Consider the following 25,152-nt stretch of genomic DNA (forward strand, 5'->3'; position numbering starts at 1 on the left):
GGAGATGTGTATAAGAATTGTCTCACATGTCCGTATGGATGGGCAAGTCTGAATTCTATAGGGCAGGTTGCAAGCTGGGAACTACATGGAAAGTTTTCAGTGAATTCCCCAGGAGAAGCTGGCTGGCTGAACTAGAAACGGAAAGTCTCTCTTCTGACTGCTGAAATCATGGCTTCTCCCTTTAAGGCGTTCCGCTAATTGGATGGGACTGATAGGTTTGCTGAAGGCAATCTTCTCAGTTGATTAGAGATGTAATCAGCATATATGCAATCACCTTACTGGTGATTTATTTATTTATTTTTAAGATTTATTTTATTTATTTATTTATCTCCCCTCCTCCCCCCCTCCATGCGCGGATTGTCTGTTCTCTGTGTCTATTTGCTGTGTCTTCTTCTTTGTCCACTTTTGTTGTTGTCAGCAGCACGGGAATTTGTGTTTCTTTTTGTTGTGTCATCTTGTTGTGTCAGCTCTCCGTGTGGGCAGTGCCATTGTTAGGCAGGCTGCGCTTTCTTTCGCGCTCGGCAGCTCTCCTATTGGGGAGCACTCCTTGTGCGTGGGGTTCCCCTACGCGGGGGATACCCCTGCGTGGCAGGGCACTCCTTGCCCGCATCAGCGCTATGCATGGGCCAGCTCCACACCAGCCAAGGAGGCCCGGGGTTTGAACCCGTGGACCTCCAATGTGGTAGACGAACGCCCTAACCACTGGGCCAAGTCTGCTTCCCCTTACTGGTGATTTAAGTGCATGAAATATCCTCATAGTAGCAATCACACCAGTACTTGCTTGATCAAATAACTGGACTCCATAATCTGGCCAAGTTGACATGAACTTAACTATCACATCTAGTTACTTGCCAGTTACTTTCCAATCAAATTACTATAGTTTGATAAGATGTTACCATTTGGAGAATCTGGACGAGGGGGACATGGGACCTCTCTGCATTGTTTTTGTCATTTTTGTGAGTTTATAAATATTTTAAAATAAAGGTTTTTTTTAAGAACCATTTGTGGCTACTGAATTAGGAAGACACGTATAGATGCTAACAACTAATGCTGGTGTTTTGTAATCTCTTTTGCTGGTAGCAGTGAAAAACTATAGGGAAGTAGATATTATGAGCCATAGAGATTCATAACTTTTGACCCAGTAATCCCCATTTCTGATCATTTATCCTAAGAAACTCCCAAAGACAATGCCATTTGTAATAACAAAATACACACACAACTAAATATTCTAAAAGTTATGCAGCTAGTTAAGTATATTAAGATACATCTACTAACTGTAATATTCAATAATTGATAAATATGAAGCAGATGGTTCTACTGTTATGTATGCATATGGGCAAGAAATGCATGTGAAGAAATAAATGCAATTATATTTGTTTAATGTTGCTTTAATATTTATCTAATTTATAAAACATCATATTTAGGTATGGTCAATGTTAAAACTGTTCAACGGTTTACTTAATTTTTAAATTCTGATACAGATTATTTCAAATTCTATCTTGAACTCTTGGTGTTTTTTATTTCTAGTTCTGCCCACTTTGTCGTTTAATACCTAATGAGACTCCAAGCAGCTTCAATGGCAGTTTAATAAGACATTTGCAAGTCACTCACACTTTGTTTTATGATGATTTCATAGTAAGTATATTGTCTTTTAAATTATGATTTTTGGCTGTGTTATACTTACCTTTTTAATTCAAATGAAATAAAATTCTAGAATTAAAAAATGGGTATGTCACTAGTGTTAAGTATTAGTATTAAGTAGAAAATCCCAAAAGTACAATATTTTTAAAATTTTATCAATGTTAAAGGAGACATCTGCCTTGGACAAAATTATTTTCTTTGTGATCTAGATAATTGGCCATTATATAAACAGCTAGATTTAGTTTTTAATTATTTTGGTTTCTCTTCTTGCCTTTTCCTATATATAGTTATGGTTTTTATGAAGTTAAAAACTTTTATAGTTGAGATGAAATCACATCAATAATGAAATGGCTAGTTGCTTTTATGGTATATTGAAAGACTAATAACAGATGACCATACCAGAAGACACATGTGCCTTAATCATTAGTTATTTAAATTCTAAACACAGCACTCCAATCTTTTAAATTCTTTTTAAACTTAATGTTTTTATTATAAATATTTTTAACATATAAAAGTAAACACAATAGTATAACAAACCCCCATATACTCATCATTTGGCTTCAACTCATAGCCAAACTCATTTCATTAAGAATTTTTTTAAGATAGAAAAAAAGTTAAACATAGTATGAATGGTTTTAATACTTTTTATATGTAAGTATATAATATTATTATATTATGTATTATATAAATACTTATGATCTATTCTAGTTTTAATACTTATGGCTACTCTATTTCCCATAGTCGGAAATGAGAGTAGCAAGGAAAAAGTTAATGTAGACTACACTCTACTTTAGTCCATGTGTGACTATATAAGAGTAATGCATTGTGCCCCAAGTCCTCTATAGATAGCTAAAAGAAAAGGGGAAAATCACTCATAGCCATGTTATTGCTTCTTTTATCTGAATACATGAAATGTTAGGGACAAAATTTGAATTTACATATAATTTCCACATGATTTTTGACTATTCTTTGTAGGCAATTTCAAGATAAAATTTAGTAATTGTTGATGATTGTCGTTTGAAAATTGACTCTATTCTTTCTAAGCTAAGCCATTATGGTTATCCAGATTCATCACAAAGAACTTGGGCTTTGCCTGGTTTTAAGTAACAGCTCTGCCACAATGGTGTAACTTTGGGCAGGGTATTTAACCTCTGAGCCTCAGTTTGCTTATTTGTTAAGTGAGAGTACCTACTCTTTAAATCTCCTGGGAGGTTTAAATGAGATAATGCATGTAAAGTGATTTTGCACAGTTTAGACTCAGTTGTTAGGCAGGTTGGAGATGGGGAGGGAATAAATGGGATTAGGGCCACTTGAAGAATTGAACAAGGTTTATGACAGAGCCTGCATATTCTGCACTCTTTCTAGCAGTCCTTTCTGTCCCCTAAGCACATAAGACCCTCCCAAAGCCTGGTTGTAGCCCATGTATGCTCATTCCTCATAGCACAAAGGAGTTCCTCTTTATCCTACTTCCATAATATGTTCTTTAAGTCAGGTTGATTCTATGTCCTGGGTATTCATGTTCAGTCCATTCTTCTCAAGACCTTTCAAATGACGCATAATCTGGGCCTGGTCAGGTTGAAGCAACTCTGATGGGACACTCAAAACCATATTCTTGGGTATAGCTGTGAGATTATAAGGCAGTGTTCTTTGAATTGACTTTTCGTTTTCTAAGCTACCAAGTACTATACTAGTGTAATTAATATTTCACATATTCTCATATTATTGCTTTATGCATATCTCAGTTTATTCCTTGCCGTAGCTTCTGTGAAGTGAATTATACTCATTTAACTAAGAAATATCTGAAGCTCAAAGGTTAACCAAATTGCCTAAGAATATGCCAGTACTGTGTCCAAACCTCATGCTCCACTTTGCTTGATGCCTTTCCTTTAGATTTTGTTTGTTTTTATGTTTTAGAATGGATTCCCAGTAGAGATTCTACTTTTTTCTTTTTCTTTAGTTCTGTTTTCTTTATTGTAGGAGAGGAAAGGAGATAGGATAGAACTCTTAGGAGTTTTCATTTCTTTTATAGACTGTGACAACAAAGTTTTGAATTCCACTTTTCATACATAGGAAGATGAAGAAAAAGTTTTATTCTTAACATTTTTATTTGAAATAGATATGTAGTAGTATAACTCGGATTGCTTAAGTCTATGGGAATATCTTAACTTGACTCCATATTCCATGTTTGTGTGGAAGGTAGCACTCGAACCAGGACTTTTAATGATGATTAAAAACTACCCGTTAGATAAAAATGTTAAATTCCAAATCAAGATTAATTTATTATGGCTTAAATGCCCTGTAGTGAAATGTAACAGAAAATGTACTAGCCCAAAGCACAAGTCCTAGGTTCTGTGACAGGTTCTGGGAAGCTTAGATAAGTTTAGTTTCCTGCAGAATGGGGTTATTGCATTGACCCTTTTCTTTCCATTTCTAAAATACTGTCAACTCTGATTTTATAATTCTGATTATTTTTCTTTAATACAGGATTTTAACATAATCGAAGAAGCTCTTATCCGAAGAGTCTTAGACCAGTCACTTCTCGAATATGTGAATCATTCAAACACCACATAGCTTTATTAAAAGGGAAGGAAATTGTACAATTGTACTACTTTTTAATATGCTGCTTGAATAGTTGGAGGGAAATTGTCAATTTTTGGACAAAAATGTTCAGTGCAATTCTATTTTGTCCCTGTTTATTGTTTTAATAATACCTTCATGTTTGGGCAAGAAAACTAATCTTTGTTCTGTATAAAAAAGGATGGAAAGTGAAACAAAGTGCTGACATTCAAGGGAATTGAAAACTGTGCTAATGCTCATTCTAATTTCTAATAGAATAACATGAATACTCCAGTGGGAGTAGGAAAGGGAAATTTTGGAAGTCAAGAAAGTACATTTAACAAAATTGTATTACATAAAACTGTAACAAAATTAATGTTGTGTTAGGAATGTATACTTAATTCTTTGAATTTTCATAATTATATACACTTGAAAAATATACTTTATTCTTTGACTTTTCATATTTATACACATACTTGAAAATATACTTTCTTTTTCAAGTATTTGTAGATTATTATTTAGAAATATTTCTATAATATAGGCAATTTCTTAAGAACTATTACCTGATACTTACTAGTAGATGTATTCAAATCCAAAATTTTTAGTGAAAACCTTAAGAACTTTAACTTTAAAAAAAGTCAGTCTTTTAAAAATTGTAAAACAAAATACAGTCCTGAAACCCAAACACAAAATAGGTAGCTTAATGCATTAAGACAAACACACCTTTAGAATTCTGTCAGCCACCTCACATGTCCTCTATGTGTGTCCTGTCACAGTTGTAACCATCTCCTCAACCCCACAAAAGAAACCACTACACAGATTTCAATAGTAATCACTTCTTTGCATTTTATCTTATCACCCAAGTGTATCTCTCTAGGCACCATATTTTAACGTTACTCATTTAAAAATTTTTATTAGATGTGTTTTTATGACTCTTTTTAATCTATTAGTCCCCATTTCTTCCTTTTCTTTTCCTTAAAATTTATCTGTTGAAGAACCCACATCTTTTGACTCATAGTTTCTCATAATCTATATTTTGCTGATTGCATACTCATGGTGCAATTCAGCATGTTCCTCTGTCCTCTGAATTTTGGCATACAGATCCAAAGGTTTGAGAAGACATAGTTCAATCCTTTTGGAAAGACCACAGGTTATGGTGTGTTCTTTCATCAGCTGACGCATATAACGTCTCCTCTCTTTTTTTGTGATATTAGCTGAAACTGATACTTGATAATGAGCTTATTTCCAATCATCTTCCAGAGATCACATTTTTTTTTTAAGTATTATGAACTCATGAATTCAAACATATTTGACAGGTTTCAACCCATTATAAATATTACTTTATTGAAGCTTAAATTGATCCATCATTGACCATTGAGAGTCCTGCTGAATGGGCTATGAATCCTTGGGCAGTCTTTAATAGCTTCCTTCCTATCTCCTATGACAAGATGTTCCAGGCTCAGTTTAAATTTTTCCTACCTGACACCTGAGTTGCCTGTTTCTTTAAGAAGCCTGGTTTCTTTCAGTGAGCAATCTGTTTCAAAACCTTTATTTGGGCTCTAAGGGTGCTTATTGCTGTTTTGAGTTGGCCATTGTTTCTAGGAGAGAGCTGGGCAATAACTATATGTTTTTTAAAATAGAATACTTCATGTGTTTATTTTGATGCTTTTAGGGGAGCCAATGTGGCTCAGTGGTATTTTGATGCTTTTAAATCAGCTTTAGTACTATAGGATTTTTACTTAGCCTCTCTATTGTATCTGTATCTATATTCTTCAATCCTGAGAATTCTGGTTTTCAAGAATGCAGGGGGTGATGGAATTAGAATATCCTACACTCACTTGCTTTTCTTTTTTTTACCTGCTTTTTTCACATTACACATGCAACAGTCTCAGAATAACAATAATGCAACCACCATCAATATGATAACTAAGACAATATTTTTTCATTTGCAGTTCCCATTCTCCCCAATTTAAAATATAGCTGTACTATGTCAACATCCTCAGAATATATTGGTATAACATACTATACTCTCTCTTATCTCCCATTTAGTCTTAGTTCTTCATTTAACTGTATATTTAAAGTTCACTACCAGTTCTTATTAGATGGCACTGACTCTTTTTCATGTCTGGTTCTTCTTTTTTTATGTTAATTGTTCTCTATTCATAAATATTCTTGAGCACGTACATTAATTAACAGAAAGAAAGAAATGTAGGCACTTGGCAATATATTTAAACTTTTCCAGTTCTGCAGTTTATGGCATTGGTTTCCTCACTGGGAATGCTGAAGCCTGATATCAGTCAGGCTATCACAGACTGCTCAGATAGTGTTGTCAGCAGGAAGTCAACTACATAGCTGACAAACTCCTTTATTCTTTCCTGAACAACTCTTTTTTTTAATTTTTAATTTTAATTTCTTAAAGTTATTTAGATTACTTAATGTTAAATGTTTGATTCTTTAATGATGAACGTTGGACAAAGATTTGTATTTCCACCCTTGAAAGAAGCAAAGAAGCAAAGAAGCTATGAAGAATGGTGATAATGACTCCTGAGGATAAAGTTTTCTGTGGATAGAGTTGACTTTTTAACTCTAATCATTTATAAATTACTTTGCTCCTTACATTTAAGTGTAGTCATTCCTCAGGCATGAAACTAGGCCATTCACTTGAGTTTTTGATGCCTTTCTACTGCAAAGAATGAATCCACTTGCTCTGATTTATGCATTAATAAAATGCTATATTATGATGGTGTTAATATAGCACAAATCACAGCTATATGGTATTCAGGGATTGTTGTGTTTTTTTCCAACTACCGAACATGGAATAAGTAAAAATAAAAATTAACATATTCCATGTCTATTTTTATAGTTCAGCTTAACCACTGGAGTTTTTACAGTCACTATAAAACAAACAGGGTAAAAATTTTTAAAAATGTTATTCTATACTAAATATAGATTACTTTTTAAAAGTCTCACTCACTGTCCTATCCATTACAAGGTAATTTGGGAAAGGTAAAGCCAAATGAAATCTAGAGGGTTTTATGTTTTCCCTTTTGAATACTGTTTTCAAGCTTGCTTTTCACAGCTGTTAACAAGTAAGAACAGAATTTTAATTTCACAAACTCTCTTCCTCCTATTTGAATGGACCAACTAAGAAAGCAAAACCTGTTGGACAAGAGCAAAAGGAGAAGACTATTTGAGAGGTAATCATCAGACTAAAATCTAGTCCCTGAAAAATAAAAGAACATATTTCTGAGTAGTAGTACTGACTACTCAGTCAAAAAACCTTCTTTAATTCAGAGCAATAGAAAGGGCATTGTTAAATGTCTAAAACTTGAAAATATTTTAAAAATTTAAAAGCTATTTTAAGAAAAGCTTTAAGTCACCTGCCACTACTGACCTTAGTGCAGCAATTTTGAATCCTGTACCTAGAAGCCTCTTATGATTTTGCCACCCACAGGACAAATTAGGTGCTGGCCACCTGAATTATTTTGAGTTCTGAATTATCATCAGAATTATTTTGCATTCTAAAATGAGGTATAAATATTCATTGTTTCACTGTGCCTTTAACCTTCTATAAAAAGGAATTCATTATTTTTAGAGAGGGAAACAGATATTTGAGTATGACTACTGACAAAATGATAAACTCTTTATAGTGCCTCAGGCTGTAACTTTTTCAATGCCTTATAAGGGACAAACTGATTCACATGTTAATGTGAAAAGCTAAACTCTCCTAACTCTACAAAATCATATGGAGATTATCTGTTCATGGTTTTGTTTTGTTTTTTAACTGCACTAACTGAATTTAAGTGAACTTTCTGCATTCCATTGTGTTAACCATTCTCTTTATCACTGCAGAGAAGTGTGTATACTTCTGGACCTCTGCAGAGTTAATGGCTTCCTCTCCAGGTCCTGTAAAGTATGAGTTTAAACCCAGAAGTAGGAAGTATGTACACCAGTAAGCACACGTGTTTATATAAACCAACTTAAAAAGTTATATGTTGGAGGGCTTTTCTAGAAATGTCCCATAGATGGCAATGTATAAAGTTCAGCGTCAATCCAGTCCTCGAGGATCTTTGCAATCACTAGAAATATGACTAGTAACTCAAACGCCACTGCAACTTTAGGTAGAAGATTGTGCCCGGTCAGAGCCTTTCATGTATTTTTTCAGCCAAGTTTCTAAAATGAAGGTTGAAAATTTGGACTGATTGTCAATCTATGGTAAAAATAAGGCGCCCAGATCAGATGTTCCAAGAGATACCCTGTCTTCTGTGAAGTTGCTTCATTACTTTTTCTGGGTGCTGGTTCTTTCATTTTGAAGTGAGCTTACTCCAATTGCTGAATGTTTATCATCTCATGACCTGTACCTGAAAGCAATGAAGTTGCTTTAAAAAGTGATTAAGAGATCCATTGTTCTTTATTCAACCACACAAAAGAATCTGTATAATTATCAAAATAGAAAATATATACTTTTTCTTCTGTAAATATGTATTATGAGAAATAAAGAATGGCAGGACCATTGCTTTCATTAAAATATCTACTCTGTCTATTCTGAGTGATCTTTTTTTTAACAAATCAATTTTATTGATATATATTAATAAAGCATACAATTCATCCAAAATGTGTAATCAATGGTATTTGATATAATCACATAGTTGGGCATTTTATCACTTCAGTCATTAGTAGAGCATTTTCATTATTTCAGTAATAATAGTAAACAAAAAACAGAGAAATAAGAAAATTCTTCACCTCTTAATCTCTCTTTCCCCTGCTTAGATAGCTGCTATTTCTGGCTATTCTTGCACAATTATTTATTTATTAAGCAGTTTTATTGAGATATATTCATATACCATATGGTCTACAGGGTAAAATCAATGACTTTTAGTATAATCACAATGTTGTGCATTCATTATCACAAAAAAATTTTAGAATTATTTCATTACTCCAAAAAGAAAAACTGTACACTCCTTAGCATGCCTTCCCTAGACCTACATAACCACTAATTAAATTTCATTTTTGTAAATTGATTTATATTTACATTTCATGTAAATGGAATCATACAATATATTACACCATGTATTTACTTCATGGTAACATTATCATACAGTATGGTTTGCTTCTTTAAACATAAATCTTCCAGGTTTATCCATGTTGTCATGTGCTTTATGACTACATGTTTTCTTACAGCTGCATAATATTCCATCATGTGAATACACCGCAGTTTGTCCATTCTTCAGTTAATGGACACCTGGTTGTTTCCAACTTTTGGCAATGATAAATAATGCCGTTATGAATATAGGTGTGTAGATTTCTATTCATATCACTGTTCTCAGTTCTTCTTGGTATAAACCAAGTAGGGGTATTGCAGGATCATGTGGCAAATCTATATTCAACTTTTTTAGGAACTACCAAACAGTCCTCAACAATGGCTGTACCATTCTGCATTCCCACAAAGAATGAATAAGTGGTCCTATTTCACTGCATCCTCTCCAACACTTGAAGTTCTCTTTTTAATAGTGACCATTCTGATAGGTGTGAAAATGATATCTCATTGTAGTTTTGATTTACATTTCCTAATCACTAGTGATCTTGAATATTTTTTCATGTTTTTTTTTTTCCATTTGTATTTCTTCTTTGGACAAATGTCTATTCAAGTCTTTTGCCCATTTTTAAATTGGGTCATTTGTCTTTTTATTCTTGAGTTGTAACATCTCTTTATATATCCTGGATATTAAACCTTCATTGGATATGTGATTTCCAAATATTTTCTCTCACTGAGTCAGCTGCCTTTTCACCCTTTCAACAAAGTCCTGTGAGGAGCAAAAGTGTTTAATTTTGAGGAGGTTCCACTTACCTATTTTTTCTTTTGTTACATGTGCTGTGGGTATAAAGTCCAAGAAACCACCACGTACCACAAGGTCTTGGAGATGTTTCCCTACATTTTCTTCTAGGGTTTTATGGTCCTGGCTTTTATAGTTAGGGCTTTGATCCATTGTGAGTTGATTCTTATATAGGGAGATGTGATAGGGGTCCTCTTTCATTCTTTTGGTTATAGATATCCAGTTCTCCCAGGACCATTTGTTGAAGAGACTGTTTTGTCCCATTAACATGGACATGGTAGGTTTGTCAAAAACCATTTGACCATAGAGGTGACGGTTTATTTCTGGATTCTCAATTCCATTCCACTGATCAATGTGCCTATCTTTATGCCAGTACCATGCTGTTTTGACCACTGTAGCTTTGTAATATGGTTCAAGGTCAAGCAGTGAAATTCCTCCCATGTTACTCTTCTTTTTCAGAATGCTTTTGGTTATTCAGGTGCCTTCTCTTCCAAATAAATTTGGTAATTGCCTTTTCTATTTCTGTAAAGTTGGCGTTGGAATTTTGATTGGTATTGCATTGAATCTATAAATCTGTTTGAGTAGAATTGACATCTTCACCTTTTTTCAGTCTTCCATTTCATGAGCATGGAATGTCTTTCCATTGTTTAGGTCTTCATTGATTTCTTTTTGCATTGATTTGTAGTTTTATGCATATAGGTCCTGTACTTCTTTAGTTAAATTGATTCCTAGGTATTAGAGTCTTTTTGTTGCTATTGTAAATGGAATTTTTTCCTCGATTTCCGCCTCAGATTGTTCAATACTACTGTACAAAAACATCACTGATTTTTGCATTTTGATCTTGAATCCTGCTGCTTTGCTGAACTCATTTATGAGCTCAAATAGCTTTGTTGTAGACATTTGAGAATATTCTAAATATTGGATCATGTCACCTGCAAATAGTGAGAATTTTACTTCCTCTTTTCCTATTTGGATGCTTTTTGTTTTTTGTTTTTTCCTTGTCTAATTGCTCTAGCTAGAACTTCTGCTACAATGTTGAATAACAATGTCTTATCTCGTCCCAATCTTAGAGGGAAAGCTTTCAACCTTTCCCCATTGAGTACGATGTCAGCTGTGGGTTTTTCATATAAGCCTTTTATCATATTTAGGAATTTTCCTTCTATTCCTATCTTTCAAAGTGTTTTTATCAAGGAAGGATGCTGGATTTTGTCAAATGCCTTTTCTGCATTGATTGAAATTATCATGGTTTTTTTTTTCCTTCAATTTGTTAATGTGGTGTATTATACTGATTGATTTTCTTATATTGAACCAGCCCTGCATACCAGGAATAAATCCACTTCGTCTTGATGTATAAGTCTTTCTATATGCTGTTGGTTTTGGTTTGCAAGTATTTTGTTGAGATCTTATTTTTTCATCTATGTTCATTGGAGATTGGTTTGTAATTTTCTTTTCTTATAGTGTCTTTTCCTGGCTTTGGTATTAGTGTGACGCTGGCTTCATATGTGTTGGGTAATTTTCCTCTTTTTCAATTTTCTGGAAGAGTTTAAACAGGATTGGTGTTAATTCTTTTCGAAATGCTTGGTAGAATTCATCTGTGAAGCCCTCTGCTCCTGGACTTTTTTTTGTTGGGAGATTTTTGGTGATGGATTCAATCTCTTAAAATGTAATTGGTTTGTTAAGTTTTTTTTATTTCCTGTATCATCAGTGTATGTTGTTTGTGCATTTCTAGGAATTTGTCCATTTCATCTGGTTGCCTAGTTTGTTGGCATACAGTGTCTCATGATATCCTCTTACGATACTTTTTATTTCTATGGGGTCAGTCATAACTTCCCCCCTTTCATTTATGATTGTATTTATTTGCATTTCTTTTTTTTTCTTTGTTAGTCTAGCTAGGGGTTTGTCAATTTTATTGATCTTCTTAAAGAAGCAGCATTTGGTTTTGTTGATTTTTCTCTTTTAGTGATCTTGATAACTTTTTTGCACAAACCTAATATGCTTTTTAATTGTCATGATTCAGCAACATCTATGGCAAAAATATACATTTACTTAGGCCAATGGTTCTTAACCAGGAGTAAATTTGCCTACTAGGAGACATTTGGCAATATCTAGAAGGACTTTGGGTTGTCACACTGGAAGGGAGTGCTTTTCACATCTAGTGGGTAGAGACCAGGGATGCTGCTCAACATTTTACCATGCACAGGACAGCTCCTCACAGTAAAGAATTATCCCGCCCAGTGTATTTTGTGTATTGTTTCTGTATCATTATTACAACTCCCTCTGAGTCTGCATTTATTTCAAAAAAGTTAAAAAAAAATACTACCTTAAAGAGAGAAACAATAACTTTCTAATAAAATTTTAAACCCAATGTCATGGTGTATATATAGTTCTTTATTACCCAAATTAGAAAAGTATAAATGTCAGAGAAATTTAGGAAATATGTGTCATCTCACTGGCAAAGCCTTTGAGGTTTCAAAAATTAAAATATTTAAATATAGAGACAGAACACCTTTTCTCCCTATTGCTGTTTTTTTTAACCCATGGCCTCTCTCCAGACTTCTAATGAAGCTTAAAACTCACAACTTTGTTTGCTTGTTTATCCTCCCTTTCAGTGAAGTTGTACAGTCTCTTAGATATTTAATGGTTTGATTAGTAGATTAGTATCAATTATAGGATTTTTGTTAGAACTGTTTGGAAGGGAAGGGTTCCTGCTGCTGCTGTTGTTTTTCATGCTAGCTATTCTGAGTTCATGTGAGCAGTTGGGAAAAAGTGTGACTGAAGTTAAGGTCAACCCCAAGGAAAGCAGGGCCAGGAGGCAGTGAGAAACAATCCTGATATCTTTTGAGTCTCTGGTTTCACACATATGTTACTCAGCTTTCTCTCTTGAATTATGTGAGCTAAACAATTTTATTTATGCTGGAGCCATTTCAATTAGGATTTCTCTTATTTGCAATGAAAAGAATCCTGGTTAATGTTTCCATGCAATATCCCTACATCCTTAAATGTATTTCCCCCTTAACTATGTCAAGCTGGGCTCTGAAAAAAAATTATTTTGAGGTACCTGGAATTGAACCTCAGACCTTGTATGTGGGAAGCCAGCGCTCAACCACTGAGCCATATCAGCTCTCCTGAGTTGTTTTTTGTTTGTTTGTTTGTTTTTTTAGGGGGCTCCAAGAACTGAACCTGGGACCTCCCATGAGGGAAGCAGGTGTTCAACTGCTTGAGCCACATTTGCTCCTGGGCTCTGTAATATTTGGAATCTAGGAGTCATAAATAATATAGAATTTAGTACTGGAAGTTGGATTATTTCAGGGAATCAAAGAAAATGTAGAAATAACTGAGCTGTGGCCAGGATTTTTTTGTGGGGGACAGTAATGATTCTTGTATTGTGGAGTAAGAAATGTGTTTTTATATGTAGATATGAAGCAATGGGTTAAGCTATTGCCTGTTGTCACTTGGAACTCAGCATATGCCCATGGAGGGTGAGGTTTTAGAGGAACTAGTACCAAAATGTTATAGACATTGTGCCAGTTATCAATGTATTACTTCTTAACTCCTAATTCATTCTTTTTAGGCCAGCTTATTGAAAATGGAATGGGCCTTTTACAGCGGACAGTAGCCAACACCGGCATTCCCCTGGATAGTTTTGTAGCAGGATGAAATTCTGGCAAGTTCCTAGATGTGGATTTCTAAGTTTCAGTGGTTTGGCACTAAAACAACTCTGCCATGAGTGAGCCAAGGCTGTGTCCTCTCCAAGAAGGTCTGGCTTTCAGCCATGGGGACTTGGTGGAGGGGTGGAGATAAAGAGCTCATCCTTGGGCAGTTCCTTAGAGCTATCATTCTTATATTCTTTAGAGTATCTCTTTACTTTTTATACCAATTCTCTGTTATAGTTAATTCTTTAATATTAAACACTTTCTGTTCAAATAACTATGTGGTTTCTTTCTTATGGTTGTGCCAAGACTGATACAGTTAGACTATGTTGATTTTTCCTGACTATCTTCAATAATGTGCAAGAAGATATTTACATGTGTCTATCTAAACTTTCTTGGATGTTGGTAAAGGAAAAAAAGATTGGTAATTGAGATTGCCGAGGTCCAAATCAAGAAACAAATCATTTTCTGGAATGGAGTACAGAAGTCAAGTAATTTGACTCACTTCTGTTTCAAACAGAAATGAAAAATCATCTGTTATAAGATTGAAATGCTGAATGGGAAAGTGTAAGATTCTGGCAACTGGAATGGGTTTTTGTGAAAAGAGGAAAGACTCAACTAAGGGAGGAAGTAAATCATTTAGCTATATTGGACTGGAAAAATGGGGGTGTCGTGACATTCCTCTGGAAACATAGTTGGAAGGAACTTTGGATTGTCTCCCTTTGAGAAAGTGGTAAATGTGTTGAGAGAAAATGGCTGGAATAATTGAATTTTATGTAAAGGAAGAAGAGTGTGTATGTATGCTAGAGAATTCTTCCATTTCTTTAAAAATTAGATTTGTTTGCTTTTTAAAGATGCTGTTAGCCTTTTGACTCCACTGCTTTGGACTATTCTTGTTATGGTTGCTTTGGTCCGGGATAGAACAGTGTTCAGAAGATGTTTTTGACCAAGAAATAACAAACTAAGCTGCAAGGCAACAAAGGAGTTCATTTGGGTCTTAGAATTGCAATTTGGGGAGCACAGATTCAGTTACCAACCTGTAGCAATTTGATATTATTTATGAATTCCAAAAATAGATATTGGATTATGTTTGTGAACTGATCTTTTCCTCTGTGCATATTAGATTATATTGGATTCAGAGGTTTCACTTGTACTTGATTGGGCCATGTCAGTAGGACATTGAGTCCCCACCCCATTGGTGGATGGGAACTCACAGAGAAACTGCCCTGCAGAGAAGGGAAGTTGGAGTTTTTGAGCTGGAGCCTGGGAAGTAATGAAATGGGAGAGCAGAGCTGTTGAACCAAAATTGAGCCCTGTGGAGAGACAGAGCCGTTTGCCTGATAGTCTACAGCTAGCCTTGTGCAGAGAGCAGAGAAGCTGAGCCCATGAGAACCAAGCCTGGGAAGAGAGGTACTCAGGAAGCCCTAACCCTTGCAGATCTTGGCAGCCATCTTGCTCCAACACATGGCAACAGACATTGGTGAGGGAAGTAACTTATGCTTTATGACCTGGTAACTGTAAGCTTCTGTTGCAAATGAATACCCTTTATAAAAGCCAACAAATTTATGGTATTTTGCATCAGCACCCCTTTGGCTAATATACAGCCCAAATTGTGTCTGTCTTGGGTCTTCCAGACAAGGCTTTTTAAGGAAGAAAATGATTATATAAGTTTGTGATTAGTGGATATTCCGGTTGCTCCAACTGTCCTTCAGGTTAGTTTACTGAGTTCTTTTTCTTGAGGTTTGTTTATAGATATCCTTATGGTTTTGAGGAACATTGTTGCTTGAGGCTTTACATACTTTGGTGTAAAGGTTTGAAACTATATGGGCTCCAGAAAAATCATGTTCTTAAAGCGAATCCATTCCTGTGGGTATAAACCTGTTGTAAGTAGGGCCTTTTGATTAGATTACTTCAGTTAAGTTGTGGCCCAGGGTGGGTCTTAATCCTCTTACTAGAGTTCTTTATAAGAGAATGTAATTCAGGGAGAGAGGAGAGAAAGCCACAGAAACTGGAAGCTCAAAGCAATGAAACCCAGAAGGGAAGGGAGAGACCAGCAGATGCTGCCATGTGCCTTCCTTGCCATGTGACAGAGGAGTCCAGGACTGCTGGCAGCTGATCTTCAGGAAGAAGGCATTGCCTGATGATACCTTGATCTGGACATTTTTCTGAGCCTCAAAACGATTCACTTTTAAATTAATAAATCCCCATTGTAAAAACCAATTGTTATAATCCAACACCTGAAAGGCATGAGTTGCTGACACTGCAAGACCGGAGAATATACCTGACATTTAGCCAGGCATAAGCTTTATTAGGACTTATAGACAGGAAAGAATCTCTGATGGTGATGGTTCAGAGAATGAAGAAAGTGCTCTGCAAAGAGATAAGAAAACGAGGGGTGGTATGTACAGGATTTCAGAACAAGGACATTCTTTAGGGTATGAGAATGCAAGTGTCACGTGAAACATACACATGGGGTCTGAAAGGATGTTTACCAAGGACTTTACTGCTTTGGGAGAACTATAGTTTATGATAACATCTACACATTCCCTTCCCTCTGGGGAGGGTTGTTAACCTTTAACTCATGTCTAGGTTAGGCAGGCAGCTACGTGCTGAAAACTTGGGGAATAGAGGAGCCTGGATGCCCCCCCACACCAACTCATTTCTGATATATTGCTTTCAGCTGCTTAGAAGACTAAAACATCTGGCATGTTGTATCTGATGGAGATTGCATAAGAGTAACCTCCAGAATGACTTTCCAATTCCCCTTTTTAAAAATCAATTTCATTGATACAGATTAATAAAGCATAAATCCATCCAAAGTGTACCATCCATGGTATTCTATATAATCATAGTTGTGCATTCATCACTTCAATCATTTTGAGCATTTTCATTATTCCAGTAATAATAAACAACAAAAAACAAACTTATCACCTCTCAATCTGTCTATGCTTCCCCTGCTGTACATAGCTGCTATTCTATTTCTCTCATTTATTTGTATTTATATTTTGTAAAAACAGTCATATATGCTATATCACCTGCCAATTCCATTTTAAATCTCTTAGTCATGGTAACTCTATTCTTTTTACAGTGTTGGTAAGTGTGTGATGAAAAGGGGAAAAAAGGAAAAGTTAAGAAAGGAAGGAAACAAGAGGATGGAGAGGGAGAGAAATCTTTAGATTCAGATATACATCTTTCTTTCAAAGATAATGGAAAACATCAAAGTGGGAATGTGAATTGACTGGTTAATCTAGTTGCCATCACTAATCTGATCTAGGGCTCTCTTAGGACAGCATATCTTATTCAGTGAAACAGCTTTACTGTTTCAATGATGGTTTGCGGGCTCTGCTAGTTGGCTTCTCTGTCTAGGCAAGAGAGAAGGTGGCTGCGCCACAGTTTGTCTCTCGTCAGGGTTTTCCCTTGGCTAAATCTTGCCAGAAGTCAGTTGGCAAGGGAGACTGGAAAACTTACTTTATAAGGATCAGCCCCAGTGATGCAAAGCAGAACCCAGGGGAAAGTTGGGGAAGCATCTGATAGTCTAAAGGCAAATGGCTAGCTCAGATTCTTTCAGCTGCAAATAACAGTCAATTGCAATTGGCTTAAATTAGGAGGTTTTTTGTTGTTTATTGTTGTTGTTGTTGTTTGCTTAAAAGTTGGAGATAGGGCAGTTTCCCAGTTGATTAGATTGAATGGCTCAACTACATTATCAAGGGCTAAATTCTTTCAATATTTCTGCTTTACCATCTTCAGCACAGTAGCTTATCTTCTGGCTTGTTCTCCTCATGACCTGATAATGGATGCAGGAGTACATACAGACCTCCAAACATCCAGATGTGCATGTGAAATTGTTTATTCCTATTTGTCTAGTTTTTGGTCACCAAGGTAAACTACATGCAGAAGCCCTTCAGAAGAATTTCCCTCACACTTCCTTGGTTAAAATTGAGTCACATGTCCATGCCTAAACAAACCACTGGCAAGAGAAAAAGGCCCATCCAGTTTGGCAAAGGACAATCAAGATTTCTCCCTTTGAGCTAGGAAAGGTATTGACTCCTGAAGCACATAGCTTGTTAAAAGAAGATAACAGAACAAAAATCATGATTTGTTAGAGTAGGGGATAGTATGAATGATTGTTGATAGGACAGTGGTATCTGTATAGTTTCTCTTTCATATTCATATTCACAGTCAAGTGACCTCCTTCCTATCTTGTGGCCATCTTCCTGTATGTTGAGGTGGAGTTGAGTGGGGGGAAGTAGAAATTAAGGATTAATTCTTAATTTTAGGAATATTGCACATTAAAAAAAATTCCAAAATAGGTTTTTAAAAAATGATATGCCTTCATTGAATAGCTTATTTGTGTACATAGGAATGTTAAAAATGAATTTTTATCAAATGGGCACTGACCATTAAGGATAGCCTAATTGGGGAAGTGGATTTGGCTCAACTGATAGACCATATAGGAGATCCACGGTTCAAACCTAGGGCCTCCTGACCCATGTGGTGAGCTGGCCCACATGCAATGCTGATGCATGCAAGAAGTGCTACGCCATGCAGGGGTGTCCCCTGTGTAGGGGAGCCCCATGCACAAGGAGTGCGCCCTGCAAAGAGAGCCGCCCCACAAAAAAAAAAAAGCTTAGCCTGCCCAGGAGTGGCGCTGCACACTTGGAGAGCTGACGCAGCAAGATGATGCAACAAAAAGAGACAGATTCCTGGTGCCGCTGACAAGAACGCAAGCAGACACAGAAGAACACACAGTGAATGGACACAGAGAGCAGACAATGGGGGTGGGGGGAAGGGGAGAGAAATAAATAAAAAATAAAAATCTTTAAGAAAAAAAAAGGATAGCCTATTGATGAGTCAGAGTGGACAATGGCTGAAAAGGCCTAAGCTGTATTGGTGCAAGCCAGTTGAATATCAGCACTGTACATGGTTCCAATTTAAAAAGTACCAAAGGGTAGACAGTTAAACATATGCCTCCCTCCCATTCCTTTCCCCCAGCTTTCCTGTTCACTTCTTCAAAGCTAACCACTTTTACAACAAAACAAATCTCTGAGGCTCTTAGTATGACAAAGCCAAGCTGTCAAGAAATTCATTTTCTTTTTTTTTTTTTAAAGATTTATTTTTATTTATTTAATTCCCCTCCCCTCCCCTCCCCCGGTTGTCTGTTTTCTGCGTCTTTTTGCTGCGTCTTGTTTCTTGTTTCTTTGTCCGCTTCTGTTGTCGTCAGTGGCATGGGAAGTGTGGGCGGCGCCATTCCTTGGCAGGCTGCTCCCTCCTTCGCGCTGGGCGGCTCTCCTTATGGGTGCACTCCTTGCACGTGGGGCTCCCCTACGCGGGGGACACCCCTGTGTGGCACGACACTCCTTGCGCGCATCAGCACTGCGCATGGGCCAGCTCCACACGGGTCAAGGAGGCCCGGGGCTTGAACCGCGGGCCTCCCATGTGGTAGACGGACGCCCTAACCACTGGGCCAAAGTCCGTTTCCCAAGAAATTCATTTTCTAAATTCATTTATCTCCTCCTTTAGTATATTAATTACCTGGCTTGGTGGACTTGACCAAAGAGTACTGCACCTGGGATGGACCAATCAGCAGAAAGTATAAGGGGAAGAAGTCCATGTCTTCCAGTCCAAGTGATTTATGGGGGAGAAGAGAAACAAAGTAGGGGAGTCTTCATTCTGTAGGGGAAAGGTATGCTAAGTTAGTTGAGGATAGTAATGAGGGCACAGGAACTGGAAGGATGTGGCCTTATAGAATCAACCTAGAGGTCATGTGGCACAGAATTTTTAGGCAGGAGTATCCCTCTAAGAGTGGTAGAGGGGAGAGCTCTGAAAAATGTCATGAACAGTAGCTGCACTGAGGGTTAGGCAGCCTGCTATGTTGAGGGTCAAGGAACTGATAAGTGATTGTGGCAGAGATTCAGAGGGCTCTATAGTATTGGTGAGGCTGATGTGCCCAGAGTACACCACAGAACCTTGACCGAGCTGAAACAGACCACAAGTCTTTGTTATCCAAAAGCAGCAGCAGAATGCCCAGGACTAATTGTATCTCAGGGAGCAGCCAAGATCAACTTCATTACAGTGAAGTCTAGCAAAGATCCAGAGTGACCTTGCAGGTCTCAGGGCCCAGACTGCCCAGTAGTGCCTCAAGCTCATGTAAACTACCCCTTGTCCTGCCCATCCTTCCGAATGCCATCTTTGAGGGAGGTAGCCAGGGAAGGATGAGGTATTAAGAGTGTTAACTAAACTTAAAAGAACTGCTTCAATTATTGCAGCAGACTAAGTTTATCAGATTGGTCTGACATTTAGGGGTTTTTTTTTTATCCCCTGCTAATCAGAGGCAAAGATTATTTTCTTCATTAAAAATGTTTTATTGGAGTGTATCATTCTTACAAGAACACACACAAACAGTAAGTGTAAAGTCATGAACTTACAAAACAAACATGCCTATCATACAGAGCTCCTATACATCAACAACTTCCATGTTGTAAAACATTTGTCAAACTATGAAAGAGCATTGCCAAGATATTACTACCATGAAGCTAAAGCTATTTTATTTGCACAGTTGAATGTATTGTGAGTAAATCTGTGACCTTGGCATAAAAATATCAGGGAGGAGAGCTTCATCCCCCCACAGAACATGTGAACAACCAGCAAGATCTGGCAAAAAACACCTGTAGGATCCCAAGGCACTCCGGCAGCCCTTCCCCAAGCCCTCACTGACTTGGCGTGGAGCCAGTCCATGCTTCTATTGTGGATCTCTGGTCCTGGTTCTGGAGGAAGCAGAGTAACCCTCATATGCATACTGGAAGAATGTATGTCTGGCTCCGTCTGTGTGGTGGTAGCCTGGGGGATTCACCATCCCACAATTTGCCCTGTGTTCAGAAGGAAGTTCATGGAGCTGTCCCTACAGAACGTTGAACCCTTGCCCCAGAGGTTGCTGGCCACAGGACATCCCCAGGACTGGGAGGAAAGTATTTTCTAGGGAAAAGGGGACACGTGGATCCCTGCAAATGGGGGCATTCTTAGGGCCATAAGCACATGTGCAGAAAGGATCAGGAGGCCCTTAAGTTTGGAATTCAAAGAAAGCTCTGTCATAACATTAGCTGGAAACGAGTAAAGACCAGAGGACTCAGTCTTAATTCTAGCTATTAACACAATAGCTGTGGCTCAAATGGTTGAGCTCCCACCTCCCACATGGGAGGTCCCAGGTTCAGTTCCTGGTGCCTACTGAAAAAAACAAAAATGAACAAGCAGAACAAATGAAAAAACCAACTCAGCGGATCCGATGTGACCCATCTTCCCATGTGCGAAGTCCCAGGTTCAGTGTGTCCCCCGGTACCTCGGGGGTAAAAAAAAGGGCAATATATTTGATAGAAACAAACAGGGTCCTCACCAGGAGGGAGCCTGGGACCTAAAGGTATGCTTGTGAGCGCCCAGCTGTTTATGTCACAACGCGAGGAAAGTGAGACGCGCCAGTTGCTATAGAGGTCTGGCTCCTTCCTGCCTCTCCCCATCCCCCTTCAGTTCTCCGGGGCCGGGACCTGCCCGGCAGGCTGCAGGCAGCGCTGTGCCATGGGAGAGTTGCTGGAGGGGGGCGGCGGGATTCCGGCGCGTCCTGAGCCCTGGGCCAGGCCCTGTTCTGGCTCGATGAGCGCCGCGCACGCCGCCCTCCCGGCCTCCATTTCCCCCCGGGCCTGGGCTGCGGAGGCAGAAGCGGCCGGATAAGAAGGCCGAGCTTGGCGCACGACCACCTCTCAACCAGCACGCGACGGGGAAGGGGCTGCTCTACCACAAGCACCGGTCTGAAGCTCCTAGGAAGCGTCTACGCAAGCGGAGGAGTGGAGGGCGGCGTGTGTGAAACGGTTCCGGGAGCAAGTAAGACAAGTCGCGGGAAAGGGTGAGCTGCGGCGGGGGGGAGCGGGGGAGCGAGCGAGCGAGCCGCCAACGCGGGCGGGCGGAGGGCTGAGAGAAGCAGCAGCCGAGTGGCATGGATGGTGGCCCAGCCGGGCGGAAGGAAAAGCAGAAGCTGTGGGAAAATACCGGCACCTCGAGGCGGAGGCACGCCCCGCAGAGGAGCCGGGTACGGGAGGGACCTGCGGTAGGAGGCTGCGGCCTAGGGGGACGCCCCTGCCCGAAGAGAGCAGCAGAAGGCTGCCTGGCGCTCCGGGGGAAGGGCCGACGCTTGAGCCCCGGGCGGCCTTCGAGCCCGGCCCGGGGCTACAGCGAAGCTTCCGGTCTTGCCCGCGCGCGTGCGGCGGCCGCGCCTGGGCGTTCGGCCCCGCCCCGGGCCCCGCCCCATGCCCCGCCCCCTTCCTGGCGCGAGCAGCTTCCTGACGCGATTCCCCTCCCCCTCTGGGCTCGCACAGGGAGTCGGGCCCCAGGCCGCCACCGCCACCTCGGCCGCTGTCGCTGCTGTCGCCTTGATCCCCCACGCCCCGCCATGGCCGAGGAGCTCTCCGCGGCCACGTCCTACACCGAAGATGATTTCTACTGCCCTGTCTGTCAGGAGGTGCTCAAAACGCCCGTGCGGACCGCGGCCTGTCAGCACGTGTGAGTCAACGCCCCCTCCTCCTTGCGGAGCCGGGTGGCCTTTTAGGCCCTGCTTCTGGCCCCCGACCCCGGCCTGGCGGGCGCCGAGCCCCCCCGCGGCCCGCTCCAGGGCTGATCGGCCTGAGAGCCAGTTCCCAGCCCGCCGGCGCCCGGCCTGCCCGCCTCCCTTGGCTCGGGGCCCGCAGCCTTAGCCCGGCGCCCCCGTGGCCGTAGCCAGGCCGGTCCCCGCGGCGTCTCGGGGCCCCCGAGGCTGCTCCTCTCGCTCTGGCGGGGCAGGAATTGCGGGGAACGTGGATCTTTTTGTTTCCTAGCAACCTCGGGGAAGGCTAGGGTGTCGAGTGTCAAAACCCGCTGAATGTCCCCGCTCGGGCCGCGGTCCCTACCCGGTGGGTCTGCCTCGCTTTGAAGTTTTTTCTTTTCCTTCGTTCAGAATTTTGGTTCATCCCTTCTAAATCCAAGAGTCCTTAGCTAATTTACCTTTCAATCCTGCTTCACAGACCAACTTGGAAGTGCTTTGTTTCTTTGAAATCTTAGTAATATCGGAATTGGCCTGGAATTTTTCTTTCTTCATTTGTTAGAACTGACAGGACTTCCGGGTATTGAAGTGATAGTTTGCCTTTGTTTAACCCCTTCAGCTTATTACTTGATTACTACAAGGTTGGAGATAAGAAAGGAAGATTTCTGTTAATGAGGAATGAACTGAAAATGAGGTGCTAACTCTAGGAATGAAGGCCGACACCTAAAGGGATTAGGTGAGGTGGCATGGTGCTATTGGACTTGATATTTTTAGGAAAAAAATAGGTAATTTTATAGACTGCTAGAGTGTCAGTGAGGGTTGGAAGGAGCTCTTCTTTAAAGGGTATGTAGAAGCACTTCTTACAAACTGACTGATGATTAGAGTCCCCTGGGGATCTTTTAAAGGAAATAAAACAATTTGTGAGGCTCTACTCCAAACTTAAAGAAGAATTTCTGACAGGTGGGGTGTGGAAATCTTTATTTAAAAAATACACTTAGGCTTGAATGTTTGGTGTGTTTAACCTACTTGTAAATATGAAAATATTTGAACAAGTTTCTAAATATGGTAATTCTTCCACTTTTTTGAGGGGGAAGGGTTTTATAATTTTGTAAATAATGGGTTGGATTTCAGATTCTTAATCAGAAATTTTACAATTGATTTTTAAAATTTTTATTTATTTTATTTCTCTCTCCCCCACCCCCCTTGTTGTTTGCATTCACTGTCCTCTCTCTGTGTCTGCTCATTTTCTTTTTAGAAGGGAACCAAACCGGGGAACTCCCATGTGGTAGGCAGGTGCCCAGTCGATTGAGCCACCTCTGTTCCCTGTTTGTTGTGTCTCCTCCTTGTGTCTCCTCAGTGCACCAGCCTGTTGCATCAGCTTGCTCTCTTGCTTGTCCTCTTTAGGAGGCACCTGGAACGGAACCGTGGGCCTCCCATGTGGTAGGCAGAGCCCAACTGCTTGAGCCATATCTGCTTCCTCAATTGTTTTCTTGATAGCCAGTCATGTCCGCCAATCTCAATTCCATTACCTGCTTTATTTCTATAATGTGGTTGTGTGGGCCTAGAGTTTGTGACTTTTCATCATAGGCATTATTCTGGTTGCTTTGATTGTTTCAAGGGAGATGAATGAAAGTCTGAGTTTCCTTTATTTTGCACAACAAATACAAATTCTTAAGAAAACATTTTGAGATGTCTAGGCCACAGTCTTTACCTTTTTGCCTTTAATTTGTCAATATCCTTGTAACTCGATGGCTTTCCTATATTAAAAAAAAAATTGTTCTGGTGAGTGGATGGGAGGAAGGAAGGAAGGAGGGAGGGCAAGGTGAGAAGTGGTTACAGTAGCTGCCAACAATAGGTATATATAGGAGGACTTCTCTGAACAGAATCGTTTCAATTTCTTTTGGGGTCATTGACCTCATAGAACTCATTGTAATCTCTAGGCCACCTCAAAATTCCATGCAGTTTGCTGTAGCCCACTTCGTTTCATGATATTATAAACTAAGGACTGTAATTTGGCTTGATCTCAAAGCTGTGGAAAAGAAAGCAGATTTGATTGTTTTTAATTCATAACTTTTCCCAGTTCAGCCCATTGGAGCGGGATATGACCGGCCCAGATAGGGAACTACAGAGAAGATGTTATTGATAGGAAGAATGGATCATTTTTCTCTTGTTGCCTTAAATCCCACTTTTCCCAGTTACTCTAACGTTCTGGCTGAACAATTAATGCAAGAAGGCAAAGTTGTTTTATTTGGAAAAGGTAGTAATGGTGGCACTGAGTCTTGATTGACTGAAAGGAGGTTTGTGTAGAAGTGGAGCGAATTCTTGAAGTCTAGTGTTCTATGTCATTTGCTCTTGCCTTTTCACAAAAGACAGACCTGTACCTTTAAACAAATTTATATTTAAACTACAGAGACAGGTTTTGACTTGTCTGTAGCGAAGGATGAGGTCATAAGGGCTTTAGGTCAACATGAGCCTATTGGAAAATAAGAATAAGCTTCCATTGCCTTTTCTGTGATGGGAAAGGGTTAGCCACTATTTTAGTCAAAGGAACAAGTTCAGTACCAATAGAATAACTTTACCAAAAGAATAAATCTCATTTATTCATTCCTTCATTCATTCCTTCAAACAATGTTTATTAAATGTTTTCTATATGTCAGGTATAGGGAATACAAAGTGCTCTTTCCCTGGAGAGTCATATAGTAGAACGGAGAGACCTATAGATAAATGTGATTGAGATAAAAAAGACTTAGGTAGAAATTTTATGTGCACATTGAGAGCAAGTACCTAAAATTTAGTCTATGAGCATAGGGAAGATTTCCTGGATGAAGTAATATTTTAGGTCCAAATTTGCATTCAGGATTTGTTGGGGAATACCATGAGTAGGTAGTGATTACAGCATATGCCGGGCAAG

At 39.2% G+C, this 25,152-nt stretch overlaps 2 protein-coding genes across 5 annotated transcripts in view; both read left to right on the forward strand.

Moving 5' to 3' along the window:
* RNF125 (ring finger protein 125) overlaps positions 1 to 13,958 on the forward strand; it is a 42,080-nt gene extending 28,122 nt beyond the window's left edge. The window contains exons 5-7 of one of the 3 annotated variants that reach the window (XR_011645962.1): positions 1,528 to 1,635; positions 4,126 to 7,394; positions 13,603 to 13,958. Coding sequence is in view for 2 of the 3 variants with exons in the window: in XM_004479009.3 (XP_004479066.1) it covers positions 1,528 to 1,635; positions 4,126 to 4,212 (195 nt within the window). In the remaining variant the exon portion in view is untranslated. Of the gene's footprint in view, positions 1 to 1,527; positions 1,636 to 4,125; positions 8,739 to 13,602 lie in introns of those variants that run through there. The other 2 variants (XM_004479009.3, XM_004479010.5) reach the window with 2 other exon arrangements.
* A 7,143-nt stretch (positions 13,959 to 21,101) lies between these two features.
* Positions 21,102 to 25,152, forward strand: part of RNF138 (ring finger protein 138) — a 50,472-nt gene continuing 46,421 nt past the window's right edge. The window contains exons 1-2 of one of the 2 annotated variants that reach the window (XM_004479005.4): positions 21,102 to 21,550; positions 22,042 to 22,225. In XM_004479005.4, coding sequence (XP_004479062.1) covers positions 22,116 to 22,225 — 110 coding nt within the window. In that variant the 5' untranslated portion in view covers positions 21,102 to 21,550; positions 22,042 to 22,115. Of the gene's footprint in view, positions 21,573 to 22,041; positions 22,226 to 25,152 lie in introns of both variants that reach the window. The other variant, XM_058277594.1, reaches the window with a different exon arrangement.

Source organism: Dasypus novemcinctus, chromosome 16 (assembly GCF_030445035.2).
Source record: "Dasypus novemcinctus isolate mDasNov1 chromosome 16, mDasNov1.1.hap2, whole genome shotgun sequence".
Lineage (NCBI taxonomy): Eukaryota > Metazoa > Chordata > Mammalia > Cingulata > Dasypodidae > Dasypus > Dasypus novemcinctus.